Below are 18,697 nucleotides of genomic sequence, written 5' to 3'. Positions count from 1 at the left end.
ATGTCATTACCTAACCAGTGCTGTGCACTATTATGTGCATATGAAGAACCAGTTAAGCCATGTGCTCTTGCAAGAGAAAATCCTTTAGTCATGTACTGAGATAGGTGGTTCAGAACTCTTGATAAGAAAGAAAAGATGACGGTGAAGAAGGAGCAATTACTTGAATAGCCTGACTGATTAAAAAAAAAAAAAAAAGGCTGCAGAATAATGTCATTCAGACATTCATATAAACTGAATCACAATGCAGACTTGAAGACTTAAATAAGGTCTTTGCAGAGCTAAATAACAGATTTTATCAGGAAACTGGAAGTCAAATACTACAGGTGGAGGAAAAATGTATTCTCTTGGTTTTAAATTGCTTCAGAAAACAGAGAAGCATAGATAATCAGCAATATATATGAAGCCTGCAGTAAGCACAAGGAATAAAGAAGAGTATGTAATGGTAATAGTTTTTACCTATTTGGGAGAGGCTCAAAGATAGGAACCAGATTTAGACCTAGATCCAGAATTAGAAGGTTTCTCAGCTGTGTCCAGTTCTGCACAGAAATATGGAGCATGGACATGTCCTGAAAAAGTAGCAGCAGTATTTTGGTCATGGTTATGTGCTGTGTGTGGGAGTCAAGGATGGGGAGGGTAAGAAGAGGGTACTCAACAATTAAGTTGAGTAGGGATGAAGATGTGAATGAAAGCTATTAGCAGAGATGTAAGTATTGGAGTTCGGGTTTATTTCAGAAAAGTACATTGTGTTATGTCCCCCTTGCAACAAGTTCCTCAGTAAAATATTACTACTTAAGGTAGTAGAAGAGTGAAGAGAAGACAAGGACTGTCTTGTGCTCATTTTCTAGACTTTTTTAAGGTACTGAAGTTAAAACAGGCATTATTTCACACTGGGTGATCTGTAAAGATTCTACATTGGAGTTTTGAATTCTATTCTTGCCACTTGAGTGTGGTCAATGCAACCTCAGCAGCATGGCAACTCATGCCATGTACTTAGCTAAACCCCATCCATCTCTTGCCCATTGGCTTGCCATTGCTTGTGCCCACAGCAGCTGTCATAGAAGCTCACCCTCTTTGGTTCAGGGCTTATCTTCTCAGCTGATCTTCAAGGAGAAAAAAAAAATGGCAGCCCATGTGTCAGCTGCCATTTTCTGCTGGTATCTGAGGGTGAATTGGGAACCTCAAAGATTGAGGCTGTATGGTGCGGCTGGATGTGCCAGTGTCTGTCTCCTGGTCCAATCAATAGCCCCTCTTCCTGAAGCATGGTCTTTGTGTCACTAGGATGGCTGCATGGGGCATGCCATCTGTTTCTACACAGATAGCCAGGCCCCTAAACCCCGGGGACCTCTACTCAGAGGCCCACTAAACAAACACATTTTTTCCTAAGGGCATTTTACACAACACTGAGTGGGCAAAGCCACAAAGTTAACAATGCCAAAAGCTCTGAAGGCCTTAACCTGGAGCTTAACACGAGGAGCAGAATAGTAAGTGCTTCATTTCACACCTCAGGATGCTGGCAAAAAAGCTTGTGGGAAAAACAAGTGAAACTTGGTGGTGGACAGGCCCAGATAGGTGGTGCTATTCTGACTGAGAAGTGTTTTGTGTGGCCTGTGGGCAGAGAATAACTGTTACCCTAATTCCAAATTCCAGGTTTATCAGAGCAAACCACTGCAGCAAGACATCCTGTCTGAAAAGCAGTGTATCTGCAGGAGGTGGCATGGCACTCAAGCTGTTTGTCAATATATTTGGAGTATTTCCTTTAAAAAATAAAAAATCATTTCATCTTGAATAGAGGGCCTGTGCAACAGTACATGGCCATTGTCTCTATTAAAATGTGTTGTTTTCAAATAATATTCATATAAATGAGCTTTGTTTTTATTGGTTTTAAATAAATTGTATTGCAGGTAAATACATCCAAGAGTAGGTCAAGTTTATTTAGGGAAGACTAGGAGAAGTTTCCACTGTCATATGACAAAACTCCCCCTCCCCATTCGCCCCTCCCTATTAGGAAGGCAAAAGTGCACTGGTACAAAGTAGCTAGTCTTAATTATGAAGGGATTAAAGGGTGAAGCAGGTGGTGCTTTAAAAATTGGGGGCTGGGAGGGAGGAGGACACAACACACAAGACATGTCTGCTCTGAGAAGCGTTTGATTCAGTGCCTCATTGCGGTGGCCGTGAGCTTTTACATAATGTAACATAAAAAATTAAGAAAAACTCTGGGAAAAGGAACTGTATCTTTGTCCCAACTTAGAGAGTGATTGTTGCATCCCGGAGTTTGGGTTTAGATTAGGGTTTTTAATTTATGTTAAAATAAATCAAGTTCTGTAATCCCGCGTTTCCCCCGGGTTGTTCCCCCCCGCGGTTTCTGGCCCCATGTTGCCTGCTGCCGGCTCTTACCCCTCTGCCGCTCCTGTAACCACCCTGCTGTCCGGCCCCGGGAAACCCCGTGCTGGCCGCCCCGAGCCACACGGTCCCGCTCAGCCCGCTCTGGCTCGGTGCCCGCCCCTGTGGGGTTACCGTTCCTGCCAAGCACGGAGTAAATGGACAAATTCCTTCCTCTTTGCCGGGTCCCTAGCGCACGGTAACAGAGACTGGCTGGCCCACGCGCCTGAGACACGGAGCCGTGTCCGGGAACCCGCGGCAGCAAACCCCGGCAGCACGTGGAAGCTACGCCACAGCCGGGCTCCCAAGAGCTGCGTGCAGCCGGGGAGAGCAAAAACCCACGCCGCAAGTGATGTCAGCTCTGGGGCCTCCAACTTAAGAAAGAAATGGAGTGCCATAGAAATAATGAGAAAGCTAGAGAACCTGTTCTAAGAAAACAGCTTGAGAGAGTTAGTGTTGTTCAGCTTGGAGAAGAAAAGGCTTTGAGGAGACCTTACAGCACCTTCCAATACTTGAAGGGGTCTACAAGAGAACTGGAGGGACTTCTTTCAAAGCTGTGTAGTGGCAGGACAAGGGGAAATGGCTTTAAACTGTTAGAGTCGGTTAAGATTTAATACCAGGAAGAAATTATTTACAGCGAGGGTAGCGAGACAAAAGAACAGGTTGCCCAGAGAAGTTGTGGATGCCCCATCCTTGGAAGTGCTCAAGGCCTGGTTGGATGGGGCTTTGAGCAACCTGGTCTAATGGAAGGTGTCCCTGCCCATGGCAGAGTGGTTGGAACTAGGTGATCTTTTAGGTCCCTTCCAACTCAAACTATTCTATGACTTATTGGTGCTTATTTGTAATTATGCTGCCTACAAAGCTTAGTCACAGATCACAGATATTTTGTGCCAAACAGTATGCAATAAGGCAGTCCTGGTCCTTTAAAACTGTGATCTTTACTCTCCCAGTATGAGATTGATCACAGAGGGGAAAGATCATTTGTCCCTTTTATCCCAGCATTCCTAAATGTGAACTTTAGTTTATGTAACAATGTAGAGACATTTATTTTGTATTAAAACAATGGAAGTAATGAATTTAAGCCTGAAGAGGATACAGAATCTATCATGTACCCAAGTATAATTGCTTCCTGTGTATTTTCCCTAGTACATTTACCAAAAGTGACACATCTGTCTTACATGTTGAAAGAGCTGAAAGGGGGTGTGAGAAAAGCAGACAACCTGCTGGCTGCAGCATGATTTTGCTCATTTTTAAATTACACTTTTAAAGATATTGTTAGTTACGTGTTTCGTGATCTAAAGGACACAAAATATGACTACATGAAGAATTTATTTTGTAATTAAAAAAATATAATTTTATTACTTCTTGCAGTACAGATACATTGTTGGAAGTTAATTGAGGAGGCTTTTGAGTTTAATTATACTGCCATTAGATTGCTATCTAATTATATTTTTTTTTTGCACCTGGCTTTAGAAAAGTACAATAAACTGATTCATTCTTAGGAGAGAAAGGTTATTAAATCCTGCCATTAAGTTTCAGTGATTCTGATTCAGTGAAGCAGATGCATGATCTTAATTATACAATTGATGCGATTGCTGTCACTTCTACCGGCCGAGGATGGGACCCCAGGTGCCTCTCTGTTCAGAGATGAGAAAAATGTACTGTCATGTATTTTTAGTATGAAAGGGTGGGTTTAAGAAATGTGACTGACAACTTCCACCTCTGACTACCCGCATTGCTCTGTCATAGCTCTTATCTTCCCCTACATTGCTTTTTCTCTAGTTTGATTATACATGCATTATTCCTTCATTTGCTTTATTTGTGTTACAGTTTCTAGAGTACCTTATTTGTAGAGAACAAGTCCCTTTTGTGATGCAGTGTTATCCACTTTCTCATTCCCTATTATTCCATTGTGACTTCATCTTTTTCCTTCTTTTTCCCTGTTCTTCCTAAAGAAAAAGAGATGACAACTCCTCCACTTGAGGCATTTTTTTCTTACCATTGACTTCACAGGAAGTTGTGCAGCATGATCAATAGAAAGCACAGAAAGTGGTATAATGCTGTCATTACTTTCAGTTTGACATAATAGAAGGAACCTTCTACTGTCTTTAAACAATTACATTTCACAACAATTGCTTTGTTTTTCCATAGCTACAGCTTGAAAATGTTACCCTTGTCTTGTCCAGGCATTTAGAATTATTATTCTATGCAAAGAGATTTTGCTATAGAGTACAATGTGCAAGATCATCCTTGCATTCCTGGACATTTCAGATAATTATTTTGCTTGGAAGATCAGTTCCCAGGTTGAAATCTTAGGTTGAAGTAAGTGATATGTATTTTTTTAACCGTTATTGCTATTCTCACTTTTATCCATCGTGTTTCCATGACTATAAAACTCCTTATCAATGTGTATGGTTTCTTGGTGTAGTGGTCAAGCTGTTGAGTCTCTTTTCTGCCAGTTTTTTTGTATATAGATTGGCAGCTGTGTCAGCAGTTTCTGGGGGAAAAAGAAGGTAGAGACATCCTCAAAGTATGATTAATTTCTTTTTTTTATACTAAAACAGAGAAAAGAATCAGCACCGTAAAACTGGCTATTTATCCAGGAGCTCCAAATAAAAGTTTTCCTTTGTTTGGAAATCTGCCAATCTATTTCATAGCTATGGATTGATTTTCTTACTACTTCGGTTTGCAAGGATTAAGAGATGGAAGGCAAAGTTTTAACAAAGTCAGTAATAAGATGCTACAGGATGACCTACTCCGAGATTTTAGACTACATCCTAGAACTCTTGAATACCCAAAAATACTCTCTCCCTATCCTTGACACTGCTGTCAGCCTAAAGCTCAGTTGAGAAAGGGAATGAAGACACTTGCCCATCCCTTTCTCTCTTTGAAGGAACATACTCAGAGCAAAAAGAAGACTGAGCCCACATGGTTGCAGAAAGTAGAACCTACATTTATCTGTAATGTTTACATTTTTAGTCTACATCACCTGTGCATCTTGAATATTTCCCTCTCTTATCCAAGGTGAATCCAGCCCCTGAGTTTGTTTTTCAATCATAACTCCAAAATCAACCTTATATTTTCAGTTCTAAGTCCTTTAGGAGAGTGGCAGGCTGTATGTAATTGTTGGGCTCAAGCCTAAGCAAGTTAAGACAAGTTCAGACTTGTCCACAGTTGGAACCAGACACAGAAGGGAAGATCTTCCTTCAGTAATTTGTTTTGTAGATGAATTAAATGATAACATCTTTTCCTATTTTGATCTTCCAGTAATAACTTTGTAGTCGAAAAAATAGTATGGAAATCCTTGCAACTTCTGATAGCTTTTTCTGATCAATTTAGTTATTTAGTACATGTTTCTAGTCCCCCTTCTCCTCCCACCTTAATCTATATCTGGCATTAAGACTACATTATAAAGAAGATCAAAGACACTAATGCAGTGTCTGGACAGTTCCTTTGTTCTACTTACCATTTCATCCCTTTGAAGATTTCATTGCAATTGAAATTTGTGAACAAGTGTTTTCCAAGTTTAAATAAGGAACTCTAATGACATGGCAAAAGAAGCTGTAGCAAGTCATTTTGCTTACTAGAAGGGTTATGTAATTTGTTTTCTCACTATTGGATGTGAATGCTAGATAACGAGGTAGATATGGTATTTTTAATTAGTTGAAAAACAAAAAAGCAGAGCAGTAAAAGCACTTCGATTCTTAAATGCTTTGTTGACACAAAGGATCATCTATATATTTCCTTGAATGAATGTTAGAAAATGTACACAAACAGAAAATTGATGGTTTTTACCTTAATTTTGTTGTCATTATGGTTAATTCAACAGAATCAGTGCCTATAGTGTAAGATTTTCCTTTTGTTCATATTTCTGGGGGGTGTTTTGGGCTTGGTTTTCTTTTTTAAACAGTCAACATACAAGAAATAGTCTCATGTGTACTACTCTAGAACATGAGTCTGAGATGAATACAGAGAAAATATATAAAAAGCGCTAACTAAAATATCTTTATGTAGTTAATCTTTAGATACCTGAGTAAGTAAAAAAATTCTGTGATGGATTTTATCATTGTATTATTTGGTTATTTTAAATTTTGTAGAATAGTTATAGTTCTTCTAGATTTGAAGTGGCTTATTAAATCTGTCATCCCTACAATTCTACTGGCAAACATATGCACAGCGTCGATCGATGCTGAAACAGTTCCTTGCATTAAATCAGCTTTAACAGCAGACCGTAGAATTAGGGTCACGAGTCTTAGCCACAATTACCATGAACTTTGGGGGAAATACAAAAAATGCCCATTTCAGCACACTGGAACTACTTGCATGGTTGTTGTATTATTTTGTCATATGAACCTTTCAGAAGAACACAATAAATGTGCTTCCCCAGCTGTTCACCTCCTCCTACTTCTTTCTATATAAATCTCCTAATACAAAGGGTTTTCTGCTCATTTGTTTCAACTTGGGTCCTTCTCTATGACTTGCAGTTCATAATTACTGATAATCCCATACTTTTAATGTATCATTCATATTTTATCTAATGATATATGTGACAGTAAGTACTTAAAATTTCTTTAAACTAGAAGCCAAACAGTGTTTTGCATTGATTCGAACCTATTATATGATTTCCCACACTTTATGGGGGCAAGGTTTTTTGTTATTTTCAAGTAATATATGTCCATAAAATCACTAGTTTGCCTGTTTGTGGAGGATAAATGAGTCAAACATGAGTATATTATTAGTGTAATTTGCTGTAGTAACAAGAGGTTGTATGAGACCATAGGACCTGCAGTCTTGTCTCCAGCAATCCTACACCACAAGACGAGCCTGTCTGGAAGACATAATGAGGGAGGTGGGCTGGGTCTTGCATCTGTCTCTGGTCAGAATCTTGTGACAGCATATCCCAGAGCTAATTGTTGATTAATTGATTAAGCTCTGGATTGAGCTTCATTGCAAATGGAGAAGTGGAGAGAAGGAGATAGGTAATGAGAACTCCTTAACTGACCATGGAAAATGAGGGAGGGGAAGTTCAAGGGACAGGTTCTAAGACAGCTTCTGTTCTATTGATACCTCTTGTGTGATTTTTTTTTTTTTTAATAGTGTAATAGAAATGCTGGGCAGGCACAGCAACTGAAATTAAATTCAGGAGCAACAGAATTAAGTTAATCTGTATAAGATATAGTAGGAGAAGAAAACAGATGTTAGTTAGTGGTAGTGTCTAGGCTCTATCCTCATGCCTGCTTGAATGAAACTTGGAAAATATGTGGTTTAGATCAATATGTGGAGATCAATGCCTAAAATACTGTGCTGTTAGTAAAGGACATAAGAGATACAGGACATCACCAATGTCACAGGTTCTTGTAAATGGCTGGTAAACTACTTGATGAGCTCCTAATTCACTCTTGTAACAAGCTTGTAACACCTATACAAGGTAAAGCAAAAGTTATTCAACCACCCAACAACTGGATTGCTCTTCTAAAAGGGTGCAAAGTTAATTTCCAATTCCATACCTGGATATTAGTGCAATTCGGAAATAATAGCAGCTCTGCATCTGAACAATTAATAACAATTTAACCACAATCCCAGATTTTCCAGATCTGACTACAGCTGGAAGCAAGGCATGATCTTCAGTATTTCTGAGAGGAATGGGTGAGAGGAAAGGGAATGCAATTTGAAGGCAATTTTTTTTTCCTGCTACCAATGACCTTATGTTAATCTTGAAAACAACTCAGCTACTTGTACAATTCCCTTCCCAGACTGATCAAGCCTTCATGGCTCAGAACTAATACTTATGCATCTTTAAGCAAAAATACTGTCTTTCCCCAGAGCAATTCCTGTGTGTTGTCAGGTTATGTAGCTGCGCAGGAGAGGAAAAGGCCTCAGTCTTCTTCAATACTGAGAGGAGACCTCATAGCAGTCTACAGCTTTCTCATGAGAGGAAGTGTAGAGGCTGATACTGATCTCTCATGACCAGTGGACAGGACCTGAGGGAAGAGCCTGAAGCTGTTTCAGGGGAGGTTTAGCTTGGATATTAAGGAAAGGTTTTTCACCGAGAGGGTGGTTGGACACTGAAGAAGTTTCCTGGGAAAGTGGTCACAGCTCTAAGCCTGACAGAGTTCATTGGGCACTCTGAAACACATGGTATGATTCTAGGTTTTGGCCTGTGCAGAGTCAAAAGCTGGGCCTTGATGATCCTTGTGGGTCTCCTCCAACTCAGAATAGTCTATGATTCTATGCTCCTATTCCATGTCCACCCAGGATTTTGAGACTGTACGAGATCAGAACTTGCAGGTGGGCTTATATCCCTTCAGTTGTACTGGAGGGTGCTAGGCTGCTCTGTCTCCTGCATGATCAGGGAATCACAGAACTTCCTTCAGTCTGGTGACCAATGTGTGAGAGATGACAGTATCTAGAGAGAGAAAACAGTGACTGGAGGAAATGTTCTGCTGCCCTTGCAGTGTCACACAGTGCAGAAACACCCACAAATCTTAAGCAGTAGGTACACCTATGATCCAAATCATCCTTGAGTCCTAACTCAAGGCTCCAAAGCACTGTGTTAGGTTATCAGCACACCTGGGCTGATAAGCTCTGTAACTTCAGTGGAGAGCTAGTACAGTACGAGTCTGAGCTGGTGGATGCTGACCTCCACTGTGCTCCATTTCAAATATAATGTTCTAATTGTAACCACTCTGCTATTGTTGCTGCTAGAATCTAAGTATTCTCACGTGAGGAAGTTTCAGAACTCAGACTGGCCTAAAGAAGGCTGTGACCCACAGTATGCTGAAGAGATGTTCAGACTGGAACTGTGACATGACCAAAGTGAAACATTTGCAGAGGGGCAATGACCATTACGGAGAACTCTCGTAGCTTGAACAAGAGAGTAGAGACTGCAGGATCAGACTAGATTTTAGAGTACTTAACAAGAAACAAAGGACAAAAACTGGGAGAGAAACTGGATGAGTTTGCAAAGTATCATAGTGAAGATTGACATGTATTTGTTGTTCTGGAATGCATTGTAATTTCAGTCCAGGCTTGAAGTTTAAACTTGGCCATTAGGCCAAGTGTTAAGTGTTATTCAGTTGTTTCTGGTGATTTTGTCCATGTTGGCTTCCATCTCTTGCCTAGCCATTCCAAAATTAATTTTATCCCTTGAGCATGGATCTGCCTTCTTTTTGGCTAAGGATCAGTTGCTCTGAGTTCACGTCATCTCAACATCTATCCCAAGGCTTCCCTTAAGGGTTTTCAACCCTGTTGCCCCTTAGATCCTTCCCATCACTTCCATCAGCTGCCCTGTACCACTGCTCCTCCATCCATGAAAAAATAGACTGCTTTCAAGACTGTGCAGACTAAGTTTAGCTTGAGTCCCATAGCAACACTATTAATCCTCAAACAAATACCAAATAACAATTGTGTTTAGACATGTAGGGGTGTTAATAAAGGTGATTTGGGAGTGTTCCTACTGAATAAATATGCTTTCTTTGTCCTGATTTCAACAATCTAGGTTTTCCTGGCAAGCTGCTTTTTGGGTAATAGCTAAGATTTCAACTATTTCTATATGCTGTCAGGTTTTAAAAAGGTTTTGTCCTAGGGTGGTGACCTATTTCTGCATACAGTGCCAGGCAGGGTTTCAGCACCTGTGTTGCTGCTCTTTATCTTCCCACTCAGGGAAGATTGTAATTAACAAGGCTGAATTCACTCCATCATGTTCCAGGGAAGTTGATGGTATGAATTGAATCAGTTCTGTTCTGTTAAATAGAAGGAAATCCAGGTACACTGGGGTACTCTAGGTGAAGGAAATGGCAGAAGGCTGGAGGGAGCTTAGTTTTCTGCATGAAAATGTAAAGTGCTCAATTTCAACAGACTTGTTCCTTGTAATCTCTGTTCTTTAATGCCCAAACTTAACTAGGCTGTATTTTAATCTCTGTATAGTAGAGTATACGAGCCTCTGTGGAGCTAGGAAAGAAATTGTTCTCTTCCATATTAAGCAGTATACAGGTCTCAGGAGTCAGCAGAGATGGCTTATTACCCTGCTAGGGAACTGAAATAAAGGGAAAAGTGCTGTCCCAGGTATAAGCTGGAGGAGATTTTTGTTCCACGACAGAAGAAGATCTAGAATTTAAAACGAGTTCCAAAGTAACTGGAATGTTTTCTATTATCTCATGGTTTGCATTGTTTTCTCTGCAGGCCATAAACAATGTGAGGCTCCTAGTGGCTGGAGCCCCAGCAATCTTCTCTTCATTGAATGATTGGGAGATAGGAAATATTTTGTTTCATCAGTACCTATTATGCCAAGCAGGCTCTGGTCTTGCAAGCATTTATGCACTTATCTTGCATGTATGTGCAAGCATGTATGCACTTATCTTGCTTATTATAGATACTGACCCTGATCTTGGGCATGCAGAAGAAGAAAGTAACAAGAATTTGTTCCACCTTCACAGGCTTAGATTGAGCAATCAAGGAATGCTTCTCACTAACATTCAGAAAATTCAAACAATAGGTGTGGCATTTGCTTCTGCAAACTCTGTACATCTGTAAGGTTTCAAGTTGCTGCAATTTTTAGAGAAAACTTGGCTCTGTAATATACTTCCTTTATTATTCAGTGTACTATTGCTATTCTTCACATCAGTGATTCACATTAGGCAGCTTTCTTATTTTGAAGAAAAAGCTTTCTTTTTTTTTCTTCTGTATTGTTAGAAGCAAGAAAATGCCTTATCAGGGATTAGTAAGGTCCAAGGTGATTAATTTCTGGGAATAAGTGGTGCTTATTAAATTGTTCCTGTGCAGAACTACCCGGTGATACTTCCAATAGCTTTTCAGAAGCGAAGAGAAGCCGAATGCAAATGATTGTGGCAGGAAAAGGATGGTTTTTCTTTGTGGTTTTTTTTTTCCCTAATGTGTAAATACTATATCATTCTTAGATTTCAGGGGAGGCCAATACAATAATTGAAATAATTAATAATGGTTGTCTTCACCTTTTAACCTTTTAAGGCCTGTTAGAAACTCAGTCGTTCCATGAAGCAGATGAAGATGTGGTCACTGATGTTGATTTCACCAATATGATTTCTGAAGAAGAAAAAGAAGAGTTAAAGATTGAGCTGGCCAAGGTAATGAATTTGAATTTCTGTGAGTGTTACTGTTTCTAATTCCTCAAACTGGAAGCTGTTAATTTTAGGATGAAGTATACATCATAAAGGCATGCCTTTCCTTTTTGGTAAAATTATTCTAGGCAACAATAATGTAGCTTATAATTTTCTTATATACCTATTTTTTGAAGGTTAAATATCTTCTACTTGATGATTGTACTGTGAAAGTCTAATGCACGTTCCCATCTTAGTCAAGACGTGTCTTTATTTATAAATGTTCTTGGAAAAAGAATGAAAGGTGTTCTCATTAGATCTGTGGTATTGTTGTTATAGTGGCTGTGCCACCTGATAGAAAAATTTCTTTTTGTGGCGCTCAGAGGAAAAGGTAATGATGATGGTTACAGAAGAGGCTGATGATAATAAGCACAGTAATTTTATCATATTTTTGTTTCTTTTGGCACTGATGTGTTTTGAGAAGGTAGTATCTTTTTTCGGGAGTCTGGAACTCAGGACACTGTGAAGAGGCTTAAAAATAATAAGGAGATGGGAGGAAAAAGGTGTGAACTACATGATCTCTTTATTACAAAGATTAAAGAGATTGTCTATATTTCGTCTACCGTGGAAGGATGGATTCAGTTTTAATTATTACTGCTGAATACTGCAGAAAAGTGAAATTCCAGAATGGAAAATGAGAGAATGGGGAAAACTCTGGGTTTAATTTTTTGAAATATGACTCAAATAACAGAAATCACAGCCATATGAATGTGAGGAGTTGGTTTTGCTTTAACTGGAATACTTAAATTGATATTAAGTTGTACTGCTTCGAGTACTTACAAAGTACTCTAAGAAGTAACATCTATAATGACTTTCAAGTAATTTGAAAGCACTTGCAGTGCTGATTCAGGATTTTCAAATGAAACAGAAGACTGTTTTTTCACTTTAATATTTTATCAATCTTTGTGTTTCTGAGTTGTTAGTTAACTTTTACTTCTTTGCTGATCCTGTCACATCCGTAAATTATCAGAAGGAAGCTGAAAGTTTACATGTTCAGTTTATCAAATTAGTTAGGAGTTGGCATATTCATTACTGGCTTTTTATGAGGACCAGAAGCAGTGGGCACACACTGAAACACAAAAGCATGTTTTTAATGTGTATGTGACTGAGCAGTGCACCCTGAGACATTTTGGAGCATCCATCCTTGAAGATATTTAAAAGCTGTCTGGGTAGAGTCCTGGGAAACATGCTCTAGGTAGGGCTTGAACCAAATGTCCTACAGTGGTCCCTTCCAGCCTCAGCCATTCTGTGATTCTCTTCTCTGGTAAAGGGGAATTCACAGGCAGGTAGAAACAAGGAAGAAAAAAAGGCCAGAACTTCTGCAATCATCTGAGAATGATACGCCTCTCTCAACAGAATTAATCTCAAATGCTTCTGGGTGTCCCTTCTGCTTACTGATTGCCATAGGAGAGAGAATTCTCATTAGCTCATTCAGGAAATGCTTTAATTCCTGTACTAATATGCAAGTGAGAGATTACCTGTTAAATATTATGATCTTGACTGACCTAGGAATTATATTCTGAATTCCTCACAGCAGTTTACATGCATGCAGCTGATGCTTAAAAGCAAAATAAAACTGATAATTATGCTAAGAAACGTTTGGAAAACTTGAATGTAGAATGAATGAAGTCTGAACAAAGTCTAAAGATAAATGAGGCTTATGACGCTTACAAAAGACTGCAAAAAGTGTGTGACATTGCCTCCTTCAGAAAGAAAAATTTGCTAATGTGGGAATTGGGTAATGTTTCCTTTTGAAAATCTGTTAGTCTTTACTTACAAGCCCTTTCTGTTCCACCAATGATAGTTTTGTTTTCTTCCATGTCCTTATGTGCCAAGTAATATCTGTTTGAGCCTGTAGGAACAAGAACCTCTCTTACTGTTCTGATGGGTAAAAATCATCCTTAATCCTTCTATCAATAGTTGATAAAACGGAGATCTGTTTGTGAGTACCTGTTGTGCATTTATTTAAGCAGAAAATATGTGTTTCATCTCTGTGTTGTGTATCTAATATATATATTCTTTGTTTTCTTCCTCCTTCTCACTCTGACATTAGGAGAGGAACAAGAACTACTGGTTTTCTGGCAGGATTTTTTTGTATCCTCTATGCCTATTCTCCTGCTAATAATCTCTTTTTACTGGAAGCTTCTCAGAACTTGGACTTGCTCTGTTCCTGTATTTGTAGCCTAGCTAACACAGCAGGGCTCTGACTCTAATCAAGCCTTAGGATTTCTACAATGCAACTAAAATTAGTAACTCTTACAGAAACTTCTAACAGTCATTTGAATGGTCAGAGGTCAGTCTGACTTTTCAGAATAACAGCAGAAAATTGTAGCCCAAAAGCTTTACATAAGACCAGAAGATTGTTAGCAGAACAGATTTCCCCTGCCCCCCATCACTGTGAGGAGCATTGTATAGTGACTCTTGAGTCATGCTGGGGGCTGAGATTTTGAGCTACCTTGCTCACTGCTGTCAGTTGTCCTTCCATTACACTCATCAAAGTAGTCATTTACTCTTTGGTGTCTTCCCCCTCCCACACCTTCCCAGAAGGAGCTATCTGGTTTGATCTAGCTGATGCACAGCATCAGTGTTTGTTACTGCATGTTTGTTCCCAGTTTGAGGAAAGATTATAATAATATCTTTTTCTGCAAACTTATGGGAAAAGGGAACTTTGCCTCTGTATGATATGCCTATATTCTTCTGACTCTGCTGCACTTTGAAAGAAGGGAAACATGAGAACTAGAAGCTTGTATTTCTGTTGACTGAAGCCCTAGTTTTATGATCGAGTTATAAACATTTGCAAAAGTGGATTTAAAAAATTCCTAAACAGGTGATGCCTGACTTCCATGAGAGTTAGGTATGTTACATGCTTAAATGCTTTTCAAGATCCTACTTTAAGTCCCGAATCCTTTCTATCTACTTCAGAGTCGTCACTGATGCTTGAGCACTTGAGGGCAGCTTTGTATCTGTCATTATTTCAAAATGATGGAAGTTGAGGAGGATTTTGTCAATTCAAAACTGATTGCTGTGTTATAAATAATAAATTACTTCTCTTTAATCAAAAATGTTGCCCATACTTCTGCCATTAAGCACACTGCTAATGCTTGCTTAGCTTATCACAGCTTTAAGATGTCTATTCAATGGAACAAATGGAAAGTAATTTTAATAGAAGACCTGAAATGTTTATGTATCCAAGTACCTGATGATCAACCTAGTGCTGGCCCATAAGTATCCTGGCATCAGTTTAAGTAAAGTTCTTCAGCACTGTTGCACAGGTAGTTGTGCACTAAGGGGTTTGTTCTTGGTGAGAAACAACCAAAAGGAGCTCTGAACTGCTGCCTGAGGAATGCTGACATTTGTGCTTTCTTTCTATAAGCATATAACCAATTACCTTCTCAGAAGAGAGCCTCTTGACACCTGCCTCTTGACAGTATTCCATTAGCAGGTTAGGAATATAATGGAGCGTAAAGGACATGGGGAGGAACAAAGCAATTTGGATTGCCACGTATCTTAAAACAGTACTGGTGAGGTGTTGGCATCACAGGCATTGGTGAATACTAATATCTACTTCACTCAGGTCATGATTTTGCTTTGTGTTCATAGTCTTGCTGCTTAATTCCTGAGCTGCTTGTATATTGAAATAGCAGGTAATGACAAAAGAGAATGGTAGCTGGGGGATTCAAGGATGAGACTTTTCCAAGAACAGTGAGTTTGCAACCAGTTTTACAGTGAGGCAGAATGCATGAATGTGTAAAATAAAATAATGCTGGTGCTGATATCCTAAATATAGCTTTGGAGGTCAGTACTGCTTCAGCTGGTGCTTGCATCATTCCCTGCAGCCAATGGAGTTAAAACAGAGGGAGACTGTGGTTCCAGGGAACTTAGCATATGGTAATCAGATAAGTTGCCATATGTTACCTTACTAACATATGGAGGAAGGAACACAGTTGGTAGGGGAATTTCTAAACCTGAAGTGAAAGGCAGCTGCTCTGGTGTCACTTGCCCTTGTTAGCTTCAGTATCTCACAGCAGTGTGCTGCTTGTATAGATTGGCTTGGGAGGCTTCCAGGTGAAAAATGCAAACCCCTGCTCACTTACAGGAGTGCTGCCCAAGGGGAAGGATTCTGAGCCAGTGGCAGGACCATTCTGGAGTCCCTCTTCTTACAGTCCTATCTTCTGGTTCTTGTCTTGATAAAACACTGCTTTGATTAAATGTTTAAAAAAATATCTACTGCAGGGAGAATTATATTCCTCTGTTTGGGCTGGATGGTATCCTTAGAGCTTGAAATTGCAGAGTTTGGTTAAATACTAGTATCTCTGGAAAGACTAATCTGCTCTGCCTTTTGAGTGCTTTTATGCTTTAGGTACTGATCACTCATGTTAATAGTTCAACTATAAATTTTTATGTTACAATTTTGAAATATGTAGGGCCTAAAATACATAAGTAAAACTCATATGACAAGGATATAATATTTGATGGTACTCTCAAGTCATATATTATCATGCAACTTTTTCTGGTTTTTTTGACCTGCTCCTAAGAGTTTGCATATGTTTTTTTCGAGACCAGAAGACTAAAAACCTGCAAGTATGAAATTAAAAGCCTCTGCATTTAAAGAAAGATATTTGCTTGAATTTTCCGTCTTCTTTCCAAGTCTTCTCTTGTCCTGTCCATTCCCATTTTACTAGTGAATGAAAAGCTGGTATTTGAGACTCCTAATGCCCTGCGGCGCTGCGTTCTTCTACCCGGTCTCAGGCGGCTCAGGAGCCCAGCTAGGCTCTGCCCTTTCGGTGAGACCAGGGCCACCGCATGTCCGGGCGCTCTAGCACTGAGCGCTCCGGCGTGGGTTTGCCGCGTTCTGTAGCCAACGCTGAGAGAAGATAAAGGGACGAAGGAAGGCACACCTTGTCCTGCGTGGCTGGAGAAAGTTTATTCCCGTGTGGCTGCTGCGGTGGCTGGAGCGGTGTCCCCTAGCGCTCGTGTGGTCAAAATGGCCCCGAGGCAAAGGGAGCATGGGGTTATATAGGGGGTGGGCAGATAGGGGTGGAAGCCCCCCTTGCCCAATGGGGACAGGCAACAGGGGAGTGACGTGTACCATGGCAGCCTACAGGAACATAACAGGGGTGGGTACAGGGTTCCAGGATGAATAGGAATACAAGGATGGGGCGACTGACACAGAACTTTCAGGAACGAACAGGGGGTGACTATAAGACTGACATGGGAAAGCTACAATGGTGAGTGACTCGGAGCAAACCATCGTAGGGGAAAATGGGGGTACATAGAACCGGCTAACTAACATTTATTAGAACCCCTAACTGAACCAGCCCGGGATGCAACAATGCCCTAAGGCAGATTTGGATGAACTTGCTTCCTTACTGGATAATTCTCTCTCTTATCAGATGCATGTATGTGATGGTGAACATAGATGACACAGAGGCATTAATTTAACACAGTGTCAGCTCTGTTCTGGGCATGCCTTTGTGACCTCCACAAGCACTTGACTCAGTCTCTCTAGGTGCCTACGAAAAGCACAAGTTTGTGAGATTCATTTAGCCTCTTAACGCTGTATGTGTTTATCATTCTGTGGGAACAGGCTAACTCCTTTCTCCTTGTTTCCCTCAGCTAGAGGATGAAATTTCAACTTTGCGGCAAGTGCTAGCAGCCAAAGAGAAGCACCTGGTTGAAATTAAACAAAAACTTGGCATAAGTCTGATGAATGAACTGAAGCAGAACTTTAGCAAAAGCTGGCATGATATGCAGACAACTTCTGCGTGAGTACTGATCTTTACACTTACACATATGTACATACCATGTTTTTCTAAAAGCTTTTGGGCTGAATTAATAGCAACATTGGTAGAAAGAACCACCCACCTTCATCAAGTGCTGTCTGAAAAGTCATTTGCTTTTTTTTCCCTCTTCATTTGACAACTGAATTTGACACTTAAGGAGAAGGAAAAGTGAGCTTCTCCACAACTGAGCTGAGCTGGGAGTTGACAGCAAGGAAGGCAGGGGCATGCATCATCCATGAAGGAGCAGTCTCACAATACCTGAACAAAGAGAGCAGAGCAGGTCCAATGACAGCAAAGAGGGTCAAGCAAAGGATTCAGATCTCCAAGTGCCTCTGTACTGATGAGCTAGGTCCAGGTCAAGCCAGAGAATCAAATCTGTGAGTTCAAGATCTGTGAGGTACCTGACCAGATAAAGGCATATCAGTAATATGACTTGACCTTAAATTCAGTCTAGGCTTTAGTATAGGTCCCAAATGAAGGGAAAAGGTGCTTAACAAGGGTTCTCCCAACTCTTGCACAACATTTTCATCACAGTCTTACTCAAGGTTTCACAGCTGTGCAGTGCCAGATCTCGCCTTGAGCTGCCAAGTTCAGGGGAGTGGGGGAAAAAGCATTAACAGTTCCTCTCAGTGCATTCAAGGTGCTGACAGAGACTTGGTAAAATATGTTAAAATGTACATTTTTACATTGAAAGAACTATTCTTTCTTTTTTCATGAGAAGTCAAGGCATAAACCCCTTAATAAAAATACAGTTTGTATGTCTCCTGTCTCTTACTGTTGGACAGTTTCTCATTTAGGCCCTGCTTCCCATGACATGTCATTAGCAGGGGTATCACTTTTGCCTTGGTGAGGATGTCTGGCATGTGCTAGGAGAGAATAGTCTAGAGACACTAAGCTTTAGAAGAGAGGAGGGGCACAAGACATCTGAACTAGAATTACTGGAAGAGACTAGCAAAATTTTGAAGCAGAAACTTTCATTTTTACTTGAAATTTGGTAGCAAGTTCCCAGATAGGTTTTAATTTTCCCTCCCCATTGACATTTTCCACAAAGATAGACTTAGGAGACTTTTTGAGTGTGATAGCTGCTACTTTTCATTTGAGATGCGTTTCAGAAACTACAGTCCATCAGAAATTGTTACGTGGGACTGAGCAGCAGGAGTCCTATTTGTGCCGCAGAAAATTCTGATGTTTACGGTCCAACTACTGTATAACTCTGCTAGACTCTCATGCCAGAACACCAGTGCTGGTACAAATCATAATCCAGCATTCTGAAGAATGGATGAGTTGGGTAATGGAGGTGAGTCATTGTTGCTGTACCAAAATAGCAGTAGGACAGCCTTATTCACCAAGATTCTCTGATTTAGGAAGGATGAAAAGCTTGTTTTTAAAAAAAAAAAAAAG

The 18,697-nt window shown here is 40.1% G+C and overlaps 1 protein-coding gene across 2 annotated transcripts in view; it reads left to right on the top strand.

Annotated features, from left to right (window-relative positions):
* The window catches only part of TPD52L1 (TPD52 like 1), a 50,795-nt gene that overhangs the window by 7,401 nt on the left and 24,697 nt on the right, over positions 1 to 18,697 (top strand). For both annotated transcript variants that reach the window (XM_053938573.1, XM_053938572.1), the window contains exons 2-3: positions 11,365 to 11,480; positions 17,130 to 17,278. In XM_053938573.1, the coding sequence (XP_053794548.1) occupies positions 11,365 to 11,480; positions 17,130 to 17,278 (265 nt within the window). The remainder of the gene's footprint in view (positions 1 to 11,364; positions 11,481 to 17,129; positions 17,279 to 18,697) is intronic.

This window comes from Vidua chalybeata, chromosome 3 (assembly GCF_026979565.1).
Source record: "Vidua chalybeata isolate OUT-0048 chromosome 3, bVidCha1 merged haplotype, whole genome shotgun sequence".
NCBI lineage: Eukaryota > Metazoa > Chordata > Aves > Passeriformes > Viduidae > Vidua > Vidua chalybeata.
The sequence above is the reverse complement of the archived record's forward strand: the minus strand, read 5'-3'. Positions and strand labels throughout refer to the sequence as shown.